At 49.2% G+C, this 26,367-nt stretch overlaps 1 protein-coding gene and 1 long non-coding RNA gene across 5 annotated transcripts in view; one reads left to right on the top strand and one right to left on the bottom strand.

The window, feature by feature from the left end:
• FLNA (filamin A) overlaps positions 1-9,023 on the top strand; it is an 85,924-nt gene extending 76,901 nt beyond the window's left edge. For all 4 annotated transcript variants that reach the window (XM_082205695.1, XM_082205693.1, XM_082205694.1 and 1 more), the window contains 6 exons: positions 1,453-1,568; positions 2,301-2,433; positions 5,923-6,099; positions 6,197-6,415; positions 6,808-6,996; positions 8,104-9,023. In XM_082205695.1, the coding sequence (XP_082061821.1) occupies positions 1,453-1,568; positions 2,301-2,433; positions 5,923-6,099; positions 6,197-6,415; positions 6,808-6,996; positions 8,104-8,291 (1,022 nt within the window). In that variant the 3' untranslated portion in view covers positions 8,292-9,023. The remainder of the gene's footprint in view (positions 1-1,452; positions 1,569-2,300; positions 2,434-5,922; positions 6,100-6,196; positions 6,416-6,807; positions 6,997-8,103) is intronic.
• An 84-nt stretch (positions 9,024-9,107) lies between these two features.
• Positions 9,108-26,348, bottom strand: LOC309522464. Its single transcript, XR_014215105.1, has 4 exons — positions 26,160-26,348; positions 25,470-25,667; positions 20,335-21,585; positions 9,108-9,203 (listed from the first exon to the last, which is right to left on the bottom strand). It is a non-coding gene; the product is annotated as an uncharacterized lncRNA (long non-coding RNA).
• Between the last annotated feature and the right edge of the window lie 19 nt (positions 26,349-26,367).

Below are 26,367 nucleotides of genomic sequence, written 5' to 3'. Positions count from 1 at the left end.
AAGGTAGTGGAGAATGCAAGAGCCAAGAAGGGCAGCCTTACACATCACTGTGGAGAGGTGATCTAAAAACAGTCCACCTAGGTTTTCAATGGCCAGGTCAAAGGCCTGGAGAAGGCAAGGCTTCAGGCTATTCCTAGGCAGAGGGATAGGAGCCAGAAGACACAGGTATTAGAGAGAAAGAGAACATGGCTGGTGCAAGGCTCAGTGAAGGGAGATCCCTGCTGCTCTTTGCTCCACAGGTTGTATATCTGCCTTAAGCAATAATAAATTAAGGATCGTGTTCCAACATCCGATTCAAAGAATCATATGTTGAGCACAAGGCAGATGGAAGTTGTATGTTGCAACTCGGAAACCGAGGTCTGTTCCAACGGGTGGCTGCTGGAGAAGCTCCAGAGGCAGACCTCTCTCTCTCTCCAGAGCTTGTTCTAGCTCCTTCTCTTGGGAACGGCTCCCATAAGCCACTCAGGGAATCTGCAGGCAGCCAACTTCTGGAATCCAACAGGCATCGTGTTGCCAACTACCTGGAATGGATCCAGTGCTCTAAAGAGCTTTCTGTTTGCTAATGAGGCTGGCAGATCTTTGGAAGCGGCCATCTGGAACGCAAGCTGGGTAATTGGCTGCCCCACAGTTTGCAAGTAGGGGAGGGAATCTCAGCCAGATCTCAAATGCTTTTTATTGAAGGCGGGGAGGGGAGGGCTGCTTTCAACAGAGGATTGTACTTGGAGATGCATTATTATAACCTCCATCCTTATCAAACACAATGTGTTAATTAAGGATTGGGGCTTGAGGTAGTACGGTGTTTTAGAAGAACTTCTACGTGCTAGAGGTGTGAATTTTGAAGTCTACTGAAAACTTTTGATACAGAAATCAGCACTCAAAATGTTTTTGGAGCATCTCTCACTCCCATTTTTGGCAGTTCAGTTGTTGAAATATGTAATTTCAAGCAAACTGTTAAATATGAAATACAACTTCATGCTGTGATTCTGATATTACCCAAATAGTAAATATGTGGTAATTGTTCCATATGGGGACCCATCTGCACGTCAAACTGATAATTTGATAAAAGAGAAAATACAGTAATTACAAACTTCATTAAATTAAAAAGTCATTCAATTAAAATTGGTAGTGGCAACATCTAATATTTCTTTTTACACATTGTATTAACCAAATGCAGACTGAATAATAATAAAAAAGAAATCTTCAGAGGGTTTCCTTAAAAATCATCAGTGATGGAGCCGTATGTATTTGCAAAGATGTGCATGGCCACTGCTGAAAAGCCCCAAATACCTGCCAGCCTGATGCAGAACAAGGCTTCAGGTGCTGCTCTCATGCTCAGGCAGGTTAAAATCAAACAAGAAAAAACTCCCCATGCCTGGATTCCGGTTAGTCATCCACTGACTGAGCCTTTTGGATAAGCATCCTTAATTCCTCTTCCTCCCTCTTTGCTTGCAGGAGACTACGAGGTTTCTGTGAAGTTCAATGACGAGCACATCCCAGACAGTCCCTTTGTGGTACCTGCCACCTCCACCTCAGATGATGCCCGTCGACTCACTGTTTCTAGTCTTCAGGTGAGGCACTGGGAGAAACCGCCCATTTGCTCCCCCTGCTGGCTGGATTGAGTTGGCACTGTTGCTCTCCTGGGCTGGCTGTTCCTTGATGCAAGAGACTTGGATCCTGAAAGTGGGGCGGGAGAAGAAGCAGATTGGGGCGAGGGTGTGCTCCCAATCTGTACTGATCTGGGGGTGTCGTGTGGCTGAGGTTTTTGCCAAGATAAGGTGATTTAAACAACTTAGGACAAGATGGGTGCAGGGATTGGACCCTTGTGGTCCCTTCCAACCCCACAATTTTATGATTCTGTGGGTGCCTTGTGCCAGCCTTGGGACAGCCACTGTGTCAGCCCTGCTGGCCATCTAGGGATCTGCTCTGGGGTTTTTCTCGTGTCTCGTTTAAAGGCTGCTAACAGTCCCCTGCTCCTTTTGGCTGCTGGGGCTTAAAGATGGAGAGCTTCCCTGGCCCATGCCTCTGCCAATCTTGCTGCCATCCTTTTGAAAACTGCCAGCCTCCCTCTTTCAGGGTACTAGCCTAACAAATCCTCCCCTGTTGCTGCTGCTTGCCTGCCTGCCTCTTGCACTGCGGCCCAGTTTCCTGGGGCAGCTCTCCCTCTCTAAGCCACCTGGCTCTCAGGTAAGTGACCTTCCGCCTTGTCCTCAAGGGGAGGGGAGGGGGGGTTGTGGTAGCCGAAGCTTGATGCCATTGCCCGCTCTGTCCTTTCTGCTGCCTAACGTGCTGTGTGCTTCCAGGAGTCAGGGTTAAAGGTGAACCAGCCAGCCTCGTTTGCCGTCAGCTTGAACGGGGCCAAAGGTGTGATTGATGCCAAGGTGCACAGCCCCTCGGGGGCCCTAGAAGAGTGCCATGTCACAGAAATTGACGAAGGTAAGGAGGGCCTGGCAGAGCAGGGTCAGGCTTGCTGTACAGGTTGATGACCCACCCCCTTCCCTCCCGAAGGTAGAGCTGTTGGGTCCATTTCTCTTCTGACAGTGGAATGGACTCCCTCGGGAAGTGGTGGACTCTCCTTCCTTGGAGATTTTTAAGCAGAGGTTGCCTGCCAGGGATGCTTTGGTTGAGATTCCTGCATTGCAGGGGGTTGGACAAGACTAGATCACCCTTGGGATCCCCTTCTAAATCTACAGTTCTATGATTCCTTTCTAAAATGTAACAGGGGAGGGCAAGCATCTGATGGTGTAGAGCAGGTGTGGGAAACTTGTGGCCCCTCCAAGTGGTGTTGGAACGCCATTTCCCATCAGCTCCAGCAAGTTTGGATTGTGATTCCAAAATAATTGAGGCCCAAAACAGGTTCCTTGGGCTTGAGACTTTTCTGTGTGTGGTTGGCCTCTTTCCCATTGAGGTGATATAAGGTCTAAGCAGATCCAATGGGTTTGTTAAAGAATGATCTGCTTAGACCTTGTGAACCTCCCTGAGATCTTTTGTTAAAGGGGGGTGGTATGTAAGTCTAATACATAAATAAAATAAATGCTTTGCATTCAGAGGCAGAGTCATTTTTTAATTGTGCTGGAAGATGGGTCATTCACATCCAGTTTTAAAAGCAACTGCTACAAAAACTCAAGGTGAAAGGGAAACAGCAGTGGTGGCTTGGGTCATGGCCTGAAAGAACACTCAGGATCTTTGTTTAGCTTTTTTAAAAAATATAAAAATAAAAGCCTTTTCCATGGCAAAGGCTGAACTCCACAAGAGCCCCCGGCAGATCTTGTTTTCCCTCTGATGGAAGATGCTCCCAGAGATAGATGCTGGTCTAAAACCAAACAAGACTCTCTATAAGTCAGCACCTTGAGCAAGATTGAGCAAACCTCCAAGCAGTTTGTAGCAGAATGACCCATCCCCGTAGCATATTCTGCAGTTCTGTCAAGGCATGGGCAATGGAGTTCTGCTGTAGCTGGAGTTCCCAGATGGCATTTGTCAGGTCCATATAAAGAAGTGGGACCTGTGCCCCCCCAGATGTTGGACTACAACTCCCATCATCCGTGAGCACTGGCTAGGACTGTTGCGGGTGGAGGCCCACAGGCTCCCACCGTAAGGGCATTACTGTAAGAAGTCAGGTTGCCAAGCCTGTGCATGATGATGGTGGCCAGGAGTCTTATACGATGGCTGCATCCCTTGAGGAAAGGCACTGCAGGGTCCAGCCTCAGTCTACATCAAAGAGCAAGAAGGCCAACCAAACTGCAAACGTAGACTTACAAGGAGCCTGGCTCTGTCCAGAATTAGTAAATTCTCCTCCTCAAAGTTGGGAGTGGCAGTAATCAACAATGCAAACTGAATCCAGGACACACACACACACGTATTCAGCTTCCATTCTGTAACAGCAATTGCGTAAAAATCTCAGTGGTTATTTCAGGGACTGAGTGATGTTGAGCTGGGAGGTGCTGGCATCCTCCTTACTCTGCCCCCTCCCAACTTTAAACTGCTTTTCTCAGGTTCTCAGCTAAATTTTTCTCAGAGTTGACCCATTGAAATTGTTTTGACCCTGCCTTTTAAAAACATGGATGTGTTTTAGATTTTTCTGTTTTGTTTTATGCTGATTTTTGTGTGAATGTTGTGATTGATGTGATAAGCCACTTTGAGTTGCTTTTGTAAAAATAGTAACTAATAATTGATGATTCAAAGTGACTTATCACTCCATTAGATTCCTTGATTTCAGTAGGCATACTCTGAGTACAACTTACTTGACTACTACGCCGTACAACTAAGATGTGGTAACAAAAAAAAGGCTGTCTGGAGGTGGGGGTTGGCAATGCAGAAGAGGAAATGGGAGGGGCAGAAACATGCCCAGGGCCAACAAAAAGACAAATTTTAAGCGCCCAGTCGCTTCCTGCTGGCTTGAGGACTCTCCCAACACGGTTCTCTTCATGGAATCGTGAGTGGAAGTGGGCAGGGTGTGTCTTAAGCTGTGCAGGACAGAGCCACCTGCCTAGAGTGCCCATTTTGCCAAGTTACTTTACTGAGGAGGCCACAGTCCTGTTGCTGCAAAGTTCAGAGCTTGTGCAGTTCTCTGTGCAGGCTGCTGGGTCAAAATGCTGCTGAGTCTGCACAGCTGGTTTCCTGTAGTGGCATCTGCTGTGTTGGTGGTGGTGATGATGGCATGCGAGTGCCCATGGGCAGCTTCCTGCCACCTGCCTTGTGAGCCATCATGCCAGCCCACAATCTCCTGCCTGGTGTGACTCCACACTTTGAGGCAAGGCTGCAGACTTTTGAATAAGTTGCAAAAATTAGGCCAAGCTCTATTGTGGTTCAAGATAGATGTGCAGCTCATCTATGAAATTGTGAAGGGGGGTCCATAATATTCAGTTCCCCAAATCTGCACCTATTTAGGGTGCTCAGTAAGATTCAGGGGCAGATCAGGGCTGTTTCTGTAGAGTAGAGCTTTCCAAGCTGTGTGTTGCATGAACTCTCCCTGCACTCCTTCCAGGGTGGAAAGGGGTTAGTTTAATCTCTGGTTTGCTAGTAAAACTGAATTCCTGTGTTGTGAAATGATGCATGTCTAAAAAGTGTGTACCAACATGAAATGTTTGGAAAGCTCTGCTGTAACAGCATACAAAGTAAGACTGGCAAGGGCTGAAATAGCCAAGGTGTTTCATTTGCAAATAAAAGCAAGGCGGTATAAACTGCAAAATTGCGCTGTTATGTAACCTGTAACTGCAGATGTGTGTTTAGAGTAAGAAACAGGGTACCTTTGGGAGCTTTAAAAACTATTCGTAACCGTCACACTTGTGTGTATCATACCCCTATCTGGATCAGGACCCATGTGCTTATTTTTACTAGAGAAGGAAGCAGACACAGAACTACAGGCTACATGTGAGGAGCTTGGCCTTGGGAATATTCTCTTCTAGAGAAAAGGGCAGGTGAGGGGAGTGGGAATGCTCCCCATAGCAACTTCCCCTTTGCTTCTCCCAGCCAAGCTCATTTGGGTTTTGGCATGCCCACTGGCAAATGCCTTTTGCTCTAAACCAAGTTCCACTTCAAGTGTGCTTTTTTAAAACCAGAGCTTACCCCAACAGGTCTCTGTCTGGCTTTTAACCCTTGATCTTAAGCAGTTAAGTCAGCCCCAGCTAGCAGGCCGATGATGAGGGATGATGGGAGAGGTAGTCCAACAACATCTGGAGGGCCCCAGGTTTATTGAGCTACAATTAGCCTGTGTCATTCATGCTGGCTGAATTTGCTGGATATATTTTACTATATAAAGATCTTTGGGTAAAGGTCCATGTAACTAAATGTCCACTTCCTTGGGCTTCCCTTCTGGGATCTGTTCTGTGGTACATGCGCGTGCGCACACACACACGATTTCTCATGGAGCCAATGACAACTGCCGCTTACACCTGCCTGTTTTTCCTCCTCTCGCCTTTCCCACAGACAAATACGCTGTGCGTTTCATCCCCCGTGAGAATGGCATCTACTCTGTTGATGTCAAGTTCAATGGCAGCCACATTCCTGGCAGTCCCTTCAAGATCCGTGTTGGGGAGCTGGGCCAAGCTGGGGACCCAGGGATGGTGTCTGCCTACGGCCCTGGCTTAGAAGGTGGCATGACAGGTAATAAGAGAGCCTAGAGGAAGGGAGGGGGGGAGGGACGAGAGGCTGCCCAGAGCCTTGAAGAGAAGCTGCCGCCTCTTGCTCTTCTCCCCTGCAGGAAGCCCTGCTGAGTTCATAGTCAACACCACAAATGCTGGGCCTGGGGCACTGGCCGTCACCATCGATGGCCCCTCTAAGGTGAAGATGGACTGCCAAGAGTGCCCAGAGGGCTACAAGGTCATCTACACACCAATGGCACCTGGCAGCTACCTCATCTCCATTAAATATGGTGGCCCATACCACATTGCTGGCAGCCCCTTCAAGGCCAAAATCACAGGTAAGAGCCTGGGCTGGGGGGCAGAGAGAAGCTTGGCTTAGGCAAGAAGGTGTCCCATTTTTTAAGGGCTTTGCTATCACTCCAGGCTATGGACCATATCTGAGGACACACAAGTAACATTGTAACCATGTTGTAGCAGAGACTGCAACCTTAACATAGATCGGCCTACCCCAGTTGCCCTCCAGAAGCTGGGTGACAACTCCCACCAACCCTGCCAGCTGGCCATGTTGGCAGAGGCTGATGGGAGTTGGAGTGCAACGGCATCTGGAGGGACCAGGATGATGAAGGCCAATTTATTGGTAATTTGGGGAAGGGGAGGCAAAGAGGGTGTTGCCCAGATACAGCCTTACGCTCCTCGCACCTGTGTAATCGTCCTTCCTTTTCCTTGGCAGGGGCCCGTCTCGTCCCCAGCCACAGCCTCCACGAGACTTCCTCGGTCTTCATGGATGGAGTGGCCAAGCATGATGGAGCAGCCCCCAAGTTTGCCTCTGACGCCAGCAAGGTGGTTGCCAAGGGCCTGGGCCTCAACAAGGGCTTTGTGGGGCAGAAGAACTCTTTCACTGTCGACTGCAGCAAAGCAGGTGAGTGTAGATTTGCTAGGGCAGGTGGGGAGGGGAAGAAAGGCACACAACTGCAAGGTTTTGGTCACTGCGGTTAGAAGCTTTGGAAAGCTAATTTGGGCACCGACCAGGTGATGGTCTGGGTGGGTTTGCTTATGGGGTCAGATGAATGTTTCAAATTGAAATGTATGGTTGGCCCCATCCTAGCTGAGGAGCTTGATGTGGGAAATGATGGCTGGACAAGTCATATAATTTGGAAGTGTATTTTAAAACAAAACACCACCATAAATAGCAATTATAATTCAAGCTACCTAGCCTAGACCAAATACGAAATTTGCATAGTAGCTCCTAAAAGAGATTGGGATTCAGGATCTTCTTCAAGGGTGGCCTCCGAGAGACACACCAGGGTGCTCAGAGGCAAAGCCTGAGGTGCCAGAACTTGAGGCCCAAAGTTGGCAACTCTAGTGAGGGCATTAATTGGCAACCTATGCAGGGGGGGGGGAAGGATGGGGACTGGAGAGTTTATAAGAGGGTCTGAAGGGAGAACAAAGGGACAAAAAAAAGTAAGCTGTTTGCTTACTTGCATGTTTGGACCAGTTTCCCCCAATACTGGTGCCCTCCAGCTGCTTTTGACAACGATCTCATCAGCCCCAGTCAGCAGTAAATCACCTGCAGGGCTCAAGATGTTTCCTGCTTGGCAGGGGGTTGGACTCGATGGCCCTTGTGGTCTCTTCCAACTCTATGATTCTATGATTCTAAGATTGGGGAAGGCTGGTCTAGAAATGGAAGGAGAGAAGAGTGGGGAGGGATAATCAAGTTAGTGAGACATTTGGAGCGAAACCAAGGAGTGTGGTGGAGTCTCCTTTTTTGGAGGTCTTTAAGCAGAGGCTTGACAACCATATGTCAGGAGTGCTCTGATGGTGTTTCCTGCTTGGTAGGCGGTTGGACTCGATGGCCCTTGTGGTCTCTTCCAACTCTGTTTCTATGATTCTATGAAACACCTTTTTGCCTCCCTTGTATACTTAAATATATTAGGTCTTTCAACAGGATTAGCTCTTCCCGACCTAAATATCACAGCATGCCTCACTTTTGACTGGACCCCCCTCCCGCCCCTTGCTCTTTCCGCAGGGAACAACATGCTGCTGGTGGGGGTGCATGGCCCCAAGACCCCCTGCGAGGAGATTGTGGTGAAGCACCTGGGCAACCGGCTCTACAACGTCACCTACTTGCTCAAGGACAGAGGGGATTATGTGCTGGTGGTGAAGTGGGGAGAGGAGCACATCCCCGGCAGCCCCTTCCATGTCTCCGTGCCTTAATCCTCCCCCACCCCCACCCCGATTATAACACTGCCCCTCTTGAGCCCTCTTTGTAATGCCACTACCCCAACTCGCCCACCTGAGACGCTGCCTCTTAAACTTCCTTGGCAGGCTTTGTACCGGTGTGGGTGGGGAAAGGGAGCAAGTCGCCCTTGGGATGGGGGGGGGGCGGATTCCTGTGGATCTGTTTACATGCAGCACTAACTCTTTTCAACCAGTTTTGTCAGTGATTTCCCCCCCTTCCCCACCCTTTTTTGGAGGGGAGGAGTGTTGAGGGGCAGGTTTGATTTTGCTTTTCTTGCCAAAGCACTGGCTTCGTGCCCATGGACTGAATTTTGTGCCTCCCTCCCTGAGTTTGCCAGGAAGGCGTCCTTCCTGCCTCAAAAACAGGCACCTGGTACCACATACCTGTATCGGTGCCATCCGCTGCTTGAGAGAACGAAACAAAGCAAAAACCACTGCACCTGATGGAACTGCAGGCGGCCTGTCCCTTTTCTCTCTAGATTTTCACTTTCCCTTCTTCGGCTTGAGATGGAAGCTCCATTGATACACAGATAAGTGGCGGGAGCTGCTGTTGTGCCTCTCCTTGCTTTGCCAGTTTATAACCAAAAATCTTGTTTTAATCCTTCCAAGTCTTAAGTCGTTGTTTGTTGTTGTTATTGTTGTTGTGCACAACTGCCGGTCTCCTTTCTTTTGAGGAGGGAAGGGAATAAAAGTTCTGCTTCAAATGGCTTTTGGTTGTCCTGGTCAATTCTGTTAACTTGGTCCCTTTGCAAAGGCGGACTCAGCTGTTCGTTTGTTGGGCTGCGTTGATTTCCACTTGGAGCCAGTGTGTTCGGAAGTAGAAGACATGTTGAGATCCTGTCCATGCTGTCCTGATAATGGACTCCTGCACACCTGGGCCTCTGTCCTCTGGTCAAATAAACAAACATACATAACAGAAAGGCGGTGGTCCCTGGCTAGTTTCTCACAGAACAAGCGAGACCTCGTTTGTACAGTTCTACAAAGGCTGGAAACTTTTCTAAACCTAAAGCTGGGAATCTTTATTAATGGTTAATTCAGGGGGAACATCTGTATCTCTCTCCCTAATAGCTGCCCATGGCTTTATCTAGCAAAGGATTCTGAACTTAGTGCATAAGGGCTGCCCTCACCCGCTCAGAACACTAGGACTCCAGTGAAGCTGAAGTCCTTCTCACAGCACATAGTTAAACTATGGAGCCTTCTCCCCCATGAGTTTGTGGAATCCTCTCAATAGCTGCTGGCCACAGCGACTCAACGGTTGGAGGCAAGATGCTTTTGCACACTGGTTGCTAGAAACTCTGGAGAGGGAGAATACTCAGGTCCTCTTCACAGGCTTCTTTTGGGCATCTGCTTAGCTGCTGTGCAAACAAGATGCTAGACTAGATGGACCTTGGAGCTGAGCCAGCAAGGCTGCTCTAAGGTGCTTAATGGCTGCACAGCCCCAGAGGTCTGGTGGGCGACCTCCCCCTAGGAGAGTCCCTTGCTACTCTTAGGATGAAACTCCTGGGTTACTAGGAACACTTTGAAAATCATTAGCTTAGAATGCAGCAAGTATTTCTCAAACATCCCACCTAGACCAGAAGGTAGTTGTGGTTCAAAATCTGCCTTGCATTTCTCCAGAACTGAGCAATAGCGCTCAGCTAAAGTTTTGTGTTCAAAGTTTAGCTTGGTTAACATTTTCAGATTGTGATCAGAATTTGCCACAATCAAAATGGGCCTTAGTGCACCTCCTACTCCACTATTTCTTCAGTAAATGTCCTTTTTGCCCTTTTCATTCTTGCTTTTTGTTCCCCACCCTGCTTCTCCAGGCCAACTGATCAAAATTCAGTACTTATTGAGCAAAATAAACAGCTAGGCGGAAACTGAAGAGGGTACAAGAAATAATAATGTATGCTGCTCCTCGAGCTCCATGGAGGCAAATGGAATAGCATTGAAACACATTTAAGCATCAAAGAGAGAAGCATGGGTCTCCCATGTTTAGTTTGAGCATTATGGCAGCCTCATAGCTGTCAACCTTCCCTTTTTTTGCGGGAAATTCCCTTATTCCAGTGCCGCTTCCCACTGCTATCCCAGATTGTTAGATAGCCCATAGATTGTCCCCGAGACAGGTGAGACTGCTGCTCCCTTATTTTTGAGGCTGCTGATCCCTTATTTTCAAATCTGAAAGTTGACAGATATGGGCAGCCTGTAGGGCTGTTCCCTTGATGCGAGGACAGGACACTTCAAGGAACAGGGCTCAGCAGTGTTGTTTCTGCTTAACTGAGCTTGCATGGCAGGTGGGAGGGGGAAATCAGACTGAGGACCACAATCCCAGCTGTGCAACTATCCAGGGGCTACCTGTGGGTGGGACAATAGGCAAAGGTGGGTGGAGAAATAAACACATTTTCAACCTTTGTATGGGAGGCTGCTTTCTACCAACACTCTTCTTCATCTAGGCATCCAAGAGGCAGAGTTCAAGGATGCAGGCCAGCTTGGCAGAAACACTCAGGGAGGCTGAGGGTATGAAGTAGAATGGAAATGATTGTGGAATTTTTTGGGGGGTGGGGGAGGGAGAAGAGTCATATTTGGTACAGAGAAACCTGTGCCTGCTAGTGAAAAGGACTACAGAGGAAAAAATAACAATTGGTCATTTTTGTTTAAAAGCCAGTGCATTTTCTCTTCCTGACAATAAGCATGACTAGCTCGTCTCTCTACTCTTAGGGTGCTTCCAGGTGGCCTGATTTTTTATTTTTAAGCATTTGTCCTAATTGGTTTCTGGGGAAGTTAAATGCTGTTGCATCAAAGCAAGTGCTGCCCCACACTTTCCAGTGCACTTTCCCATTACCTCCCTTAATGCAAAAAGGCCAGTCGTTTGAGGAAGTGGGGCTGTTGTGCAAAACTTCCCAGTCCACTGTGATTGCTCAATATGAATTTACTGGCGTGTGGTTGTCTCTATTTTTGGGTGGGATTCAGTCCAGAAGTGCCCTTGCTCAGCTGTAATTGTAAGCGAGGCCTACAACCAACCAACATTCCATGCTAGCTCTCTAGGGTGGAGCGGTGCTCGTTCACCATATATGTGGCCCCCTAATAGTAGGGTTGTGTATATGCTGCAATTCTGTGGAAGTGGGTGAAATAATGTGGAATGTAGCGTTTGGCAGAGAGTTTGGTGGTTTTCCATTTTGAGGAGAGGGGAAGCAACTTTCTGTCTTCTTTGATTGCAAAGATAACGCTTAATAATATGTGGGCAAAGGTTGCTGAAATCTCGGAAGCCTTTGCATAGCTGAATGAGTGGGTGGGGGCTTCACTGCTTATTATGTCATTACTTTCCCCCAAGTTGCAAAATGAAAATTATGCAAGGTAAGAAAACTTGCATATTTGTATAATTGAGTTGGGGGGGGGTCTATAACTTGATTATCTTGGCACAGAGTTCAGCACTGCTAGCTTGCAACCCCAATTACATTCCCTCCAAGTCAGGGGCCCCCTCCAGATGTTGTTGGAGTCCCATCAGCCCCTGACAGTAGAGCCAGTAGTCAGAGACCATTGGGAGTCCTAACATCTGGGAGGCAACCCCAATATGATAAGTAACCGTGCCCCCCCCCCAACAGTGCAGGACTTAGTGAACTGCTGGAATGTATTTGCAGTATTTGCTTTCTTTTTACATATGCATGCAAGGACATAAGCAGGAGATGCTTCTGCAGAAGATGTCCGATCCCTCAAACTCTGCTCCCAGTTTTCTACCCCTTGGGATGTAGCACTTAGTTCATCCTCGCCTTGCATGTGCTCCCTCCAGAGCAAACTGTCTCCCTCCACGTGGCTTCGCCTTCTCAAAGCACTGGTGGCTGCGGAGGATTGCCCAGCTACCCAGAACATGAATGCTAAGGCTCCTGGCCACTCATTTGCAAGTCAGCCAATCTCAAGCACTTTGCCAAAGCCCTGGGAGTTAAGCTCTGTCTATTCTGGTTTCATGTGTGAATATATGGTTTGATGTACTCACTAAACCTATTTTTAAACAATCTCATTCTGCTACAGCGGAAAGAGGCACAGTATGGCTGTGATCTGAGCTCACACCACTGTGGGAACTCAGTAGCTGACATTTTAATAAGCAGGCTGGTGGTGGAGGTGCTGAGGCTGCAGCTGCCTGTGGTTCATTATGGCCAGCGGCTCTACCTGTGCACAGCACAGAGGCCTCTACCTTGCAGGGGAAACTTCAGTGTGCCTAGCTATGAGCTGGCAGGTTTCACGTCTTTGCACCCTGCTGTTTCCTGGCTTGCCACCAAGCATGCAGCCAAGAGCTCAGCAGCAAGTTCCCAGGGGAAGGGCCACAGCTCAGGGGTGGAGCGGCTGCCTTGCATGCAGAAGGTCCCAGGTTCAAACCCCAGTGGCACCTCCAGGCAGGACAGGGAGTGGACCCTGCCAAGCTGCTACCAGTCAGTGGTGGGGCATAGCGGGTGTGTGTGTGTGTGTGCCAGCAGGGCTGTGGCCAAGAAGCACGGGTTTTTGACTGGGTATGACACAGGTGCCTCCAGGGCCCTTCTCCTGGCATCAGAGGAAGCAACGCTGAGGGTGGCCATAAAAGTGTTGAGCTCCCCCCACCCTTTTGGGCCAAAGTTGTTGAGCTTTCTTAGTGGTGGAGCAGTTTTAAAGGAAAGCTGGCAAAAATGACACTGCTGAGATGGATTGCCGTACGTCTGGATTTCCCCATTTTGATGATTTCTGCCTGGACACTGCTTCCGACCGCAGTATTTCAGGTACGTCTGGGAAATTCTGGACGTATGGCAACCCAAGCAACACATGCAGAGAGGAGCAGCAGGCCAGGCCGCGCTGGGGGTGCCAGCGTGGGGGCACTTACTTTGCCCCCACCAAGTGCCGCGTTGGCTGGCTCCCCCTTGCATGGGTGGGTAGGTGGTGCAGCGCAGCCCTGCTGAACTCTGGTGTGCCACAGTGGGATCCTTCACCCTCTGCGCCCCGCCCCCTGGCACATGCATACCCCTCCAGTGCGCGCACCCGGGCACCGGGAACTCATGCTAGGTGGCTGATTCAGTGTCAGCTAGATGGACCTGGTGATCTGACTCAGTATAAGGCAACTTCCTAGGTTCCTAAGGCCCCAAGGTTTCTGTTCTGGTAAGAGTCCTGGGGTGCTTCTGCATCCTGGCAAATTTCAGGCTGCACAATTAAAGTTGTTTTCAAGGTCTTGTGCAACAAACCTGCTCCCCCCAAAGACTTCACTTTTCATGGTAAGGAAAGTGCTGGAGAGTGAGGGAAAACACTTGCTTTGACCCTTTAATTTCCCTGCAAACAAATCAGGGTGAATGCTCAGTGAACAAGTTGTCTGGAAGTATGCTCAGGCTGGTACCGAATGGGCTTTGGCTCCAGCTCTGTGATCTGCTTTACAGTGTATTATGCTTTACTGCTATTTTTGGGAAGCTTGGGAAAGAGAAAACACCAACAAATCCACTTTACTGCTTGCTCACCATATTTCTGATCTTTAGTAAACGGTCCCCACAATGGCAAAGTGGTGTCCAGATCAAAGTAAATCCTGGCACCACTAAACCAGGCTAAATTGGCACCTGAACTTTCATTTCAAATATGCTTTTAATAAAAGGGTTGTGGAATATTTTTTGCCAGGGAGCAGAGCGGAGCCCATTCCTGACAGTAAGAGCTGTTTGACAGTGGAATTTGCTGCCATGGAGTGTGGTGGAATCTCCTTCTTTGGAGGTCTTTAAGCAGAGGCTTGACAACCATATGTCAGGAGTGCCCTGATGGTGTTTCCTGCTTGGCAGGGGGTTGGACTCGATGGCCCTTGTGGTCTCTTCCAACTCTATGATTTATGATCTTGACCTCAGATACCCTGATAAAACTACCAAGCATTCTGCAGTGGAGTTTATGGTTTGTGGCTCTGTTTCTGAGCTGCTTGCTAAATCTACCCATTGTTACAGCACTCTCTTTTTTAAGGTATAGAAATTACTTTTCCCCCTGTTTTAAGTCAGATGATGATTCACCACTTCAAACACTGTTCTAGAACGGCTTGTTACAGCACTCTTGGTGGAAGATGAGGCGCTCTTTCTCCTTGATTTTATAGAATTTTCAATCAATGCTTTCTCTATTATCATGCAGAAAGATGTCTGGAACTGGAACATGCACAGGGTCTACCAAAAGCCTGTTCAAGGGCTTCCCCATCTAGAAGCCTGAAATGTCCCATGCCCATCTTGCCCAGGACACCCTAGTTACCAAATACAACACACACAATCCTAAAAGGAGGACATCTTCATATGGAAACATTTTTTTAAAAGTGGAAAATGCTGTTTCCTTCCCAACAAAGGTCCTTTGTCCATCACAGATCTTGCAAAGCAACACATACTGGACAGAAAGTCAGGGTTGTGGGAGTTTCATATTTTCATACATTTTGAATTAGAATGGGACTGAAGTGGGTGAGAGAGAGGAATTCCTATGTGGGTCCTGAATGTGTATCTTGTGGAAGCTTGTAAAATACTGTGAAGCTGCCTTATGTCTCTTAGAGTCAGCATATAGATTACTCTAACCCTGGATTGGCAGTGGTAAGGAATCTCTGGCCCTCTGCATGTTGTTGGACTACAACTCCTATCAGCCCCAGCCAGCCTTGGCCCAATGGTCAGGGATGATGGGAGTTGGGAGTCCAGCAGCATTTGGAGGGCCACCGCTGATTTAGGACACCTAGTTTGGGAAACAACCCCTTGGAAATTCTCCTGTGCACACTCAATGTATGGTCAATTAACTGGCTTGCACAGGAGAAATCCCTGGTGTCCCTGTTGGTGTCTAGGGCTGAAACACTGTTTGCCTTAAACACACTCACAATCTGCAGGCGCCAGCGGGGCTTGGGCTGACTTGAAGGACAACTTTGGCAGCTGTTGCTGAACTCTGCAAGATAGGCGTCTGAATCACTGTAGAGCTGCCACAATAACCTGTTGAGCAATCTGCATGGCTGCTGTTAAGCTCACACCCTTCCTGGAAAACCCTTAGCCTAAGGCAAGGGGGGGAAAGAGCCTTCCTCTGCCTACAATGCAAAGTGAGGCAGTGCTTTGCAGGAGAGTGAGGAAGGTTCTGCCCTCCAGCAGGCCTTTGCTCATGAAACGCCAAGGCTCCCTTGAAAGAAGCAAGCGCCTACAGGGTGCATTTTCTACCACTGAGTAGGATTGTCAACTGACCATAAATTTTCTTTTTAAAAAATATCAGTCTGGCATGCTCCCGTGTCCTTAACAGCAATCAGTCAGCAGGAGAAGTATTTTTTATTGCATGGAGAGAATGATCAGGTGCTGCTACACTCAGAAAAATTAATTATCCTCCTACCAAATAAAGAGATGAGGAGGTTGTGATCGTCCCAGCCTTTCTCAACCTTGGGTCCCCAGATGTTTTTGGCCTACAGTTCCCATCATCCCTGACCACTGGTCCTGTGAGGTTGGGATCATGGGATGTTGTTGAACATCTGGTGACCCACAGGTTGAGAAAGGCTGCAGGTTGTTGGACTACACTTCCTATCATCCATGACCACCAGTCATGTTTGCTGGTTCTGATGAGGATTTGACTCAGCATCTGGAAGGTGTAGATTCCCCATCCTTTTGTGAACTGTGGGAATGTACAGAAACAGGTTGCAGGTTGCAGAGTGGCCTTCAGCGAGCTGTGAACCCCTCTCATGTGTGAATATTATTGGCAACTGTGAGCATTGGGGGCAGAGCTGCTGCTCATGGACTGAGCAAGCAAGCAGCTTCCACCGCCCCCTCCAAAAAAACCTCCTGCCGCATTCAACTTGCTGCAAGCTGGTTCCACCAAGCTGGCAGAGAGCAAGCAGCAAAGCTTCCTCAGCTCTCTGGCACAGAGGAAGTCAAAAAAGCCACAGCAGGGCAGATGCTGGGAGGGCTCTCTGACAGTACAGAGAGAGGGAGGGAAGAAATTGGTCAGAGGCAACATTTCCCTAACCGCAGCTGCCTGCCCCACCTGCTCAATGCATAATCATGGGGGGGGGGGAGCCCAGGAGTCCTGGTTCCTTGGGCAGGCAGATCAAAACATCAGGGACATTTGCCGTGGCAGAAATAAGAAGGTCCTGGCCCAGCTTGGCTGTGTGGCAGCACTCCTCTTCGTTGAACCAGATATACTTAGCATGAATTTCCTCTGGTGGTTGACTACTGCCTTCTTTTTGTTTTAAAAGGCAACGTGGATTAATGTCATGAAATAAACCCAGTAAGCAAATTAAAATTGGCCTGACTCACTTAGGAGCAACGGGGGCTGGGCAGGGGGTGGGAATGGCAGGGGTGACATGCAGTCCTTTGTCTAGGCACCTATAAAAATTAAACACAGACTCCACCGTATTCCAAGAACACAGCCGTGTGTTAAAACAGCCTGTAATGAGATGTCCACTTCCCACACCCAGATCCAAGAAGACCAGGGCTGCATCTGACAAAAAGAGCATCCATCCTTTATGCCAGGTGTGGGGAAGCTGTGGCCCTCCAGATGTTGCGGAACTACAATTCCTATCGGTAGCAGCAAGCATAGCCAATGGTCAGGGATGATGGGAATTGTAGTTTAGTCTGGGGAGCCAAAGGTTGCCTGGGCCTGCATTGTGATCTCTGGAACAGTGGTGCCCCCTTCATTTAGATCAGCCTGAGCCAGGCTGGCACTCTCCAGCTGATGTGTGCAGCTCTCCTCGTCCCTGGCCATTGCCCATTCTGGTTGGAGCTGCTGGGAGTTGGAGCTGGGCTGGTCCTGTATTGGGGTCTGCAATGTGAGTAAGCTACCAGGGAGGCAGCAAGGCAACAAGAAGTCTTTGTGGGGAAAGAGAGAGAAATATAAACATAAGGAAAAAAGTTTGGATTCCAATTCTTGGCCTTGTCAAAACGTGTTCTGGAAAAGAGTCAGGAAAGAAGATCAAAGGCAGACATGACATTTTTGCAAGAGCAAACTTAGAAGCTCCTGGATTTTGTTCAGTCCAAGTGTAATTCCCTTCCCGGAGGTTGAGCTCTGAACGACATTATTACAGCAAAAGCCAGCTAGGCAGACTCCCAATTGGCTAATACCAATCATCACAAAACCCCTCTCCCACCCTCAAGCCCCCAATTCCCAGAAGAATTGCTTTTGGCTTTCGTTGTTGCTGCATTCCTCCTCTTGTTGCTTTTGATGTTGAAATAAAATAGAAGGGGCAATCTGCTTGAAGGATTGACAAAGGGAGCATGACTGATGGACGAGTCAGCGTTCAATGCTCCAAGATGCACATTTGTCACTTCAGTTGCAAAACCAGGTTCACTCCAAGGCTGAAGGAGCCACTCTAAGATCTCTTTTGTGTCCTCCTCTCTCCCACCACCCCAACAACTTTCTGTGCCTTCCAGGGCAGACTTTCCAACAGCTGCTTACAAACCCCCTGCTATACTCTGCAACTGTAGTATAGCGCAAGTATCCCCAGCTCCACCTTAGGCCAAACCTGATTTCTCACTCCTTCATCTGCCCAAAGGGGAATGATAAAACTGACCAGCCTCACAGGGCTGTGCTACGAATGACCAAAATACTACCCATGAAGATATTTGAGTGCTAAAAAGAAATCCCGTTTTAATTATACTTTGACACTTTGTTTACGAGCTGTACTGGAGGTTAATTTAGAGTATGGTTACCAGACGTCCCCATTTTCCCGGGAAGTCTCCGGATTTACAAATCTGTCCCCGGACAAAATCCATCCCCAGAATATCCCCGGATTTCATCTAATGTCCCCGGATTTATATTTTAAATGTTGTAGATTTATTAGTAGGCAATGAATGTTGTGTGATTGGTTCTATGGCACAAGACACATCATATGGGGATTTCCGGCGAGACAAAATGGCGGGCACCATGGCAGCGAGCAGCTCCTGAAGCCAGCCAGAGCCAACTGCGCTACCAGGCTGGCTCCAGGCGGCTGAGAAGCACTGCCACCACCGAGGGGGAACTGGGGACACCCAGCGCGTCAACTGAGGGAACTGCTGACACACACACCCCGCGACCCAAATCAAGCCGAGAGCCAGAGCGCCCAGCCAACCGGCTGACTGCCCAGCGGCGCTCCGGGGCCAGTAAAAACGCAGAGCCGACGCAGGGAGAAGGAGGAGAGAAGGAGAAGGAAGAGGAAGAGGAAGGAGAAAATAGAGGAGAGCCCTGACCTTGCCGTGCCGCTGCCATTGAGGAGGAGAGGCAGGAGAGCACCGGGAGGGCAAGGGCACATGGCTGAGCCCAGGCCTGACCCCGAGCCTTCTCCATAGCAGCTAGCACTCCAAGACAGCAGGCCGAGGCCCAGAGGAAGGCTGCGCAACAGAGGAGACCACAGAAGAGACGATACTACTTCTCTTTTTTAAAAAAATATTTTTTAAATAATTTCTTTCTCTTTTTTTTAAAAAAAACTGTCCCTGGATTCTTTGAAAAAAAATCTGGTAACCTTAATTTAGAGGTATTGTTTGAGCATCGGAATGCTAGGCTGCATACATCCTGCATTTAAAGCAACTTTAAAAAACGTGGCCCCCAAAGCATCCCGAGAGACATTTTGTTCAGGGTTGCTGGGATTTGTAGCTCCGTGAAGGGTACACTACAGTTCCCAGAATTCTTTAGAGGGGAAGGCATGTGCTTTAAATGTGCACAGCCCTAGTCTCTGCCCCGCTGATGCCTCCTGCAGACGGACCCTTTCCTTGCTTGCTTCCGCGGCAGGCCTGACTCGAGCTCTGATGGCGCCAGTCCCAGACCCCTCGCGCCATGGATTTGTGGAGCCTGCTAATGATGGCTGTCAGAGCTTAAGAGAGGCCAAGGTGAGCTTAGGGTTTAGCTCTCCTGGGACGTCTTGGCTGGCTTGGCACAGAAGCGATGCTGGCACCCAGGGCAGCGGCTCAGGAGCGTCCTGGAGAGCGATGCTCCACAGCTCAGATATTCCCTTCTTTGGGCATCGCTCCCTCTGGCAAGCTGAGCGCTTGGCTCAGAAGGCAGCACCTCTCGCCTGCCTTTCCGGCTGCAGTTCACGCCAGGAGGAGGGGCGTTCCACTGCATTAAGCCCTTGTTCTTGGACCCTGGTGCCACCAGCTGGGCAGGATTTCTCTCGTTAGTGTCCTTGTTCTCTCTCACACATATGCAGACACACAACCACAACCCCTGGCCTTCCCCGGACCTGCTGCCTAGATTTTTTTCAAACAGCTGGACAATTTCAGCCAGTCTTGTGGAAATGGAGGAACAAGATACTTCCTCTGGACAGCTGTAAGCAGACCGCAGCACCCACACCCCCTTCACAATCCAATCTCTTGCTACGGCTGCCCCAGAGATCCCAGATGGGCTTTCGCTTCGGCCTTTAAGAGCAGCATGCACGGCCACCTGGCTCTCCACACTGGGGGAGAAGCAGCATCTGCTGAAGTTCTTCCTCCGAGGGGACCGTTGAGGGTGCCATTTCATATGCAGTGTGGCACCCCGGGACATGTGCTGTGCCCACATGGGAGACGGTGGAGGTGTAGGCCTGGTTCCAGCATGAGGCCAGGCTTGCACTCTGGCCTGGCCCTCTTGACTAGGCTCAGTGCACGGGAGGCCAGAATGACCCGTCCCATTTCGCTGCCTGAGGCCAAGCAGAAGGGGCCGGCCTCCACCGCCAAAGCCTCGCTTACTGAGGTGGTGTGACGGCAGCTTGCAGGTTCTGCCCAAATCTCACCAGAAGCCAACGCTGCAGCCATTTCTCCCCACTGGGATTCTGCCTCCCGAGGCAACCTCTGCAGTCGGCCTCATGGGTGGGCCGGCCATGACTAGAGAGGCAAAGCACCCCAAGGAACAGGGGCCAGGCCCCTCACAGGACTTGGTTTGTGCTTTATACCCTCCTTAGATACCAGGCCAGACTATTTGGCTGTGTGCACACTGACCTTTAAAACCCATTCTGTTCCTCAGAAGGGATTTGGCCGCTGTGGTTTATCCGTCAGAGTTACAATTCCAAGAAACCCTTAACAAACTACAGCACCAAAAATTCTTTGAGGGAAATAATGTGCTCTAAAGGTACAGTGTAGAAGCAACCATAGTCCATTGAGCCCAGTATTACCTGCTCTGACTGGCACCAGCAGCTATCCAGTACTTTGGCAGCAAGGGGCCTGATCCTCTACCACCAGCTACTTGGTTGTCTGCATCTGGAGCCTTCCGCATGCAACACATGTTCTCGGTCTCTGAGCCATAGCCCTGCCCCCGCTTCAGACCTTCTCTGAGGCGTGCATGCCAAAATGGTGGGCCAACATTAGTTTTTAAAAAGCGGAACCTACAACAAAGTTTTGCAGCATGGACTACTGCTGTTCAGAGTTTCTCCCCTCCTGAGCTTTCCATTTTTGCCAGCAGTCTGCTGGCATTCTGCGGTCACTGAGCATGCTCAGTGGAGCTTGGGCCGTTTGGGGGCAAGGATGGCTGGCAGAAAGGAGTACAGTGGCCCCTGGTCTCTCATTAGCCATCTCCCTGAGCTTACTGGAGGGAGAAGGGTAAGGCCGCAGGGAGGGCAGCGCAGGAGAGGTGCCGTAGCACGAGCGCTGGATTGGCTTCACCACCCCTTAGAGATTTCTAACAAAATAATTGTTTGCACTTCCACAAACCTTGGGGTTCCCCCAAACCCAGTGACACCTCCCTCTGTGCAGAGGGTGCTGTTCTGGTTACGTTAGGATTCACACTCAGCAAATTCAGGGTTGGTTCAGCGTTCAGTGTTGGTATATAAGCTCTCCAGGTTTAGCGGAGAGCAAAAGGTTAAAGGTTAGGTTCACATGCCGATAGAGGAGCGAGCACATTTATGTAGGTGATCTCATTGTGCCCAACATCTGCAGGCAATGCCCATTTTACAGATGGATAACAGAAACTTAAATACTTGAGCACACCCAGTGTGTCCATGGCTAAACTAGAAGCTGAGCTCGGACCTGAGAGATCTGAGTCAAAAGCATGATCTCCTGGCTGTGGATCAAGCAACACTCTGCTCCTCTTCCCCTGTGATGTCATGATGAAACGGTTGCAGTTCATTCCCAGCAAAAGAGGCAATGTCCCCTGCAGAAGAACAATGCTCTATTTAAAGAAGCCAATTCCTTGGAAAGCAGGTCAGAGCCACATTCTTCCTTCTCCAGACTGACAGACATGTAGACTGTTGTACCACAAGTTACAAGGAGCCATGGGACAACGGCAATCATAACCCTACTTGCCTGGGAGTAAGCCCGCTGAATTCAATAGGACTTACTTCTCAGTAGACACAGTTGGGTTTGTGCTGCAAGACATTATCAGTGGGTTCTAAACCATCATAGGCTAAAGAGCATTTTTCTTAAAGAATCTGAGGAAGGAAAGACAAAACTGCATGAAAGTTACATAGTTATTGTTGTTTAATTCCTAAAACCAAAACTCTGGTCTCTAAGCTTCAAAAGCCTACAAAATATTTTTTTCTTAAAAAGGATCTGAACAAGGAAAGGCAAAACTTGCATGCAAGTTACAAAGCTCTTGGTTTTCAAAAATTCCTCAAACCCTGACTCGTCGTATCCCTTCTCCTCCACCACCAGAAGACTTTTAAGATAAAACAGAAATGCAGATGGGGTTCTAAAAGCATTTAAATATATATATAGAAAGCAAAGCAAACCACAACCAGTTTGTGCTTCGAAATGTGCAGAAAAGAAAACATCCTTCAGTCTCCTCCTGACAAACCCTGAGAAGCCACATTCCTTCAGATGCCGTTAGCCGGAGCTGCTGGAGTTTCCGCCCAGTCACAAAGGACCCTCCCCACCCGCTACAACCTCTCTCACCCCTGCAAGGCAAGGGTTAATGGCAATCGCTCCTCGCCATCTAAGGGCAGCAGAAACCCAACCCCATCAAAAGCCATAAAAGTCCATTTTCAGGAGCGAAAAGAAGGCTGTGATTTATTCCCCTTCTCATAAATAACAGTGTTGAATTAAAGGATTAAGGAAAAGGAGACCTATTCTGGGAAGATGGGACTCTGAACAAAGAACTGGGCGCCAAAACAGGATTCAGGCCGCCTAGTCAAGAATAATTAACACAGAGATTAGGTAAAGGTAAAGGTACCCCTGCCCGAACGGGCCAGTCTTGACAGACTCTGGGGTTTGTGCGCCCATCTCACATCTATTGGCCGGGGGCCAGCGCTGTCCGAAGACACTTCCGGGTCACGTGGCCAGCGTGACAAAGCTGCATCTGGCGAGCCAGAGCCGCACACGGAACGCCGTTTACCTTCCCGCTGGTAAGCGGTACCTATTTATCTACTTGCCCCCGGGGGTGCTTTCGAACTGCTAGGTTGGCAGGCGCTGGGACCGAGCAGCGGGAGCGCACCCCACCGCGGGGATTCGAACCGCCGACCTTTCGATCGGCAAGCCCTAGGCGCTGAGGCTTTAGCCCACAGCGCCACCCGCGTCCAACACAGAGATTAGTTGGCACCTAACAACATGTCCTGTGCCACTCTGCTGTATTGGGCTTTTTCTTTTTAAGTAATAAAAGGGTAATTTTCCTTGCATCTTCTGGTTTTTGATTGTATGGTTGGGAAGACTTCTAAATGGAGCTGTGGCCAAGAGTCTCTCAAATTTCTCAATCCCAGTTGTGGGCAGAGAACTTTTTTGGGGGTGGGGTAGATATTACTTAATTCTCCAGGAGACAGAGAAATCCTCCCACATTTTCTCAGGTGTAGGACTTGTCATTAGCAATGGCCGTGGAACTGTTCCTTTACTTTTTTCACACAGTTCCTTTCTCTTTTTTTCCTAAGGGGTGTTGTTGTTGTGACAGTCAGGGGCAAAACAAGGCTTCATTCCACCCGGGTCAACGACCCAGTTTGGCACCCTCCCATGTGCATTTGCGTTCACACGCAAGCTGAGAGCCTGAGTGGCACCCTCTGGGAGCTTCACCCGGAGCAACTAACTTGGTTAGCCCCTCTGTGGCTCTGGTGACAATAACAGCACTTTTACTAGCTGCCATGCCACCATTATGCATCCTTCACAGAGTCCTGGACCGAGTCCTGGGATTCTTTTTTGTGCTTTAAATGTTTGGTGCTTATGCAGCCTGAGACCCAGCAACTGGCTTGCCTGCCCTGCCCCCACCATTAATTCCCACTCCCAGTAATTCTGCAAAGCCAGGCCCTAGCAGAGGCTGATCTGTTAGGGGAATGGGGCACTGCCCCAACCACCTCAATCAACCCCCACCTGCCCTCCCTTCCCACTCACAGCCTCTCCAGGGGGCGGCACTGCCTGCCTGGTTTCTCCTCCTTAGTTCCAGAATTGCTCCTTGCACACGCCACAGGGAGAAGGATGGGGGGGGGGGCTAGGAGTTGTCTCTGCCAGTTGTGGGTTCTCTGGCACCACCTACTGTTGGGCTCCCTGCCTCCCACCCTACCAGTCCCAATGGACACCAGTCAGCCATAGCCGGTCCTCAGTTCTAACTAGCAGCCCAGTTCCTCACTATTTTAGCAGCCTGACTAAGGGGTGCAGCTGGGGCCTCAGGCATTAGAGTTTGGGTGCCACTAACACGATGGACAGACCCTTCTGACCCATGGAGCACAAATCCGTAGCTGAATCCCCACAGAGATGAACAGGAGTTGTGCAAGAACAATGCCCACTCCTTCACTGTAGTGGATGTTTTATCTTGGGTCCCAATACATCTGGACCAGCCCATTTCCAGACCCATCCTATCCACTTTATTCAGTTTCAGAGAGACACCTGGTGGCAATAGCGAGGAACTGCATATATCACTTTCTTCAAGTTTGAAGTCTTTGCATCTGCATCAGGAGTAGCCAACGTGATCCCCACTAGATGTTGCAGGACTACAACTCCCATCATCCCTGACCTCAAGCCATGCTGTCTAAGGATGGTGGAAGCAACACTTGGAGAGCACCACATTGGCTATCCCTGATTGGGGGATCTTTGGATTGTGGTTACGAGATGAAACAACGATCAGGAAAGTATCAGCTGCACAAAGTCTGCATGTAGGCGTGCACAGGAGATTGGGTTGGAGGGCTGAAGGAACTTTATCCTTAGGCGCTGGTGATGGTAGAGCACCAGACACCCTGGTTGGACCCCTCAGGGTCAGATCCCATTCTGAAATGGGGTGGAAGGGCAATTGACTCCATAACCCTCCGTAGGGCAGGAGATGGTGTGGATCAGATTACAGGAATATCCTGGTCTGGCCGCTGTTCATTTCCTGACCGGTTTGAGCCTTAAAAGGTACGCTCTCTCCAAAGGTTGGGTCTTCCTTAAGAAACTGAACCCTTTGAAGGGACCCCTCAATATTCTTATTTCAGGAATAAAGGGCAGGGCAGTTGGGGCGGGGAAGATGGCCCTATTCTCTCCAATGCAAGTAGGTGCATATGCCCCTTCCTATTCTTCTAGATCCAGGTTCCTTCTTAACACGAAACAAGAACTTGGGAGACTTGGGGCACTTGTGGCCGCACCACAATATTTTCTCCTCATTGCCTCTCAATACTGCTGAAAGCTCCACCTGTGGAACTTCTGTTTTTCTGGCAGCTGTTGAGAGAAAGAAACTCCACCAGAAAAAAAGATGTCAGGGCTTCCATTACTGGCACCTGCCCTGCATCACTCCTTGTGGGTAAAATTTGATGGCTTCATAAAGCAAAGCCAGAAATGGATTGTGGATACATATTTTGTTGGTTGGTATGTACCTCAGCATTAATAAGGTTTGTCTATATAAGTTCCCTCCCAAATAACTGGATGATGTTTCTATGATAGCATTCACTAATTCAGATCCTCCAAGTGTCCCTATTTTCCAGGGATGTCCCTGATTTAAAGAAGCTGTCCCGATTTATGATTTGATCCCAGAATGTCCCACTTTTGCTTAGGATGTCCCTATTTTCGTTGGGGGAGTATGGAGTTATCCCCGAGCCGTCTGAAGGCAATCCTGTATAAGCAAGTGCATTAAATGTTTAATATTTTATTATGTTTTTAATATATGTTGGAAGCTGCCCAAGAGTGTGGGGTATAAATAGTGAAATTATCATTACAGAGTGGGATGTCCCTATTTTCATCAGATAAATGTTGGAGGGTATGCTAATTAGCATTTAGTTCAGTGCCCTGCTGTATCTTCCCTGCTACTGCCTTTGCTCCTGGGAGAATGGAAATTTAAACTCCTGTGGCACTTACGCTTCTCAAACTGCTGGAGGCCTCTCATCAAATTGGGGAGGTGGGGAAAACATGGTTTTTCTTTCAGACTTACCTCTTTTAAGCTTGTTACAAATTATTTCTCTCCACCAGGCATAATATGTATGTGCCTCCTGATTTCCACATGTGATTTGTGGTCACTGACTCAATCAGAACCCCGTCTGCAGTTTCAATGTGTCTCTTTTAGGCGCTTTACTGTTAAGATTAGGCTCCATCTTTCACTTCATGGGCCACACACTTCCTGCATGAGAAACTGTGCATAGGAAGTGCAAATACTCCTGTAGAAACACACGCTTTTAACTTAGGAGTGTATCTCTTTGCAGAAAACAACTCCAACTCCCATCAGCCCCGACAAGAACGGGCAGTGGCCAGGAAAGAGGAGAGCATTTCAGCTCCGGCACAGGTTTGCCACCCCAGTGAGAATCAGGCCTTGGGCACGGATGCTGCTGGAAGAGAACACCCATTGCTCCTGACTACGGGCCAAACTGTTGGGGCCAATGGAAGTCTGAACCCAAGAAGCTTGGGATCAGCAACTGGGAGCCACAGAGCCAAATCCGCCCCCCTGTGCTGCACCAATGAGAGAGCGGAGCGAGAGAGAGAGAGAGAGAGAGAGAGAGAGAGAGAGAGAGAGAGAGAGGCTGCAGCAGCCAGCCTATAAAACTGTGACCACCCACCTTGACCAATTAGACACAGTTACACAACTTTCATCCCACTGCTTATCATAAAGTGGATCTCATTGGCTTACCCTCCTACATATACATCCCGCCCATTCGTCTCCTTTGTCCAATGGGCAGGGCCAGGCAACCAATGACAGCAGAAGCGACGTCCAATCAGATGCTTCCGCCTGAGTTATTGGCCGAAGGAAGTTCGGCGCGAAGGAGGGAATATCCAGGACAAGGGAGGCTGTAGGAGAGATGTATTATCACCCACGCATGCGCAGTTGGAGGCCGCCA

Source organism: Podarcis vaucheri, assembly GCF_965113315.1.
Source record: "Podarcis vaucheri genome assembly, chromosome: 17".
In the NCBI taxonomy this organism is placed as follows: Eukaryota; Metazoa; Chordata; class Lepidosauria; order Squamata; family Lacertidae; genus Podarcis; species Podarcis vaucheri.
Note: the sequence above shows the minus strand (reverse complement) of the source record. Positions and strands in the feature narration are given on the sequence as shown.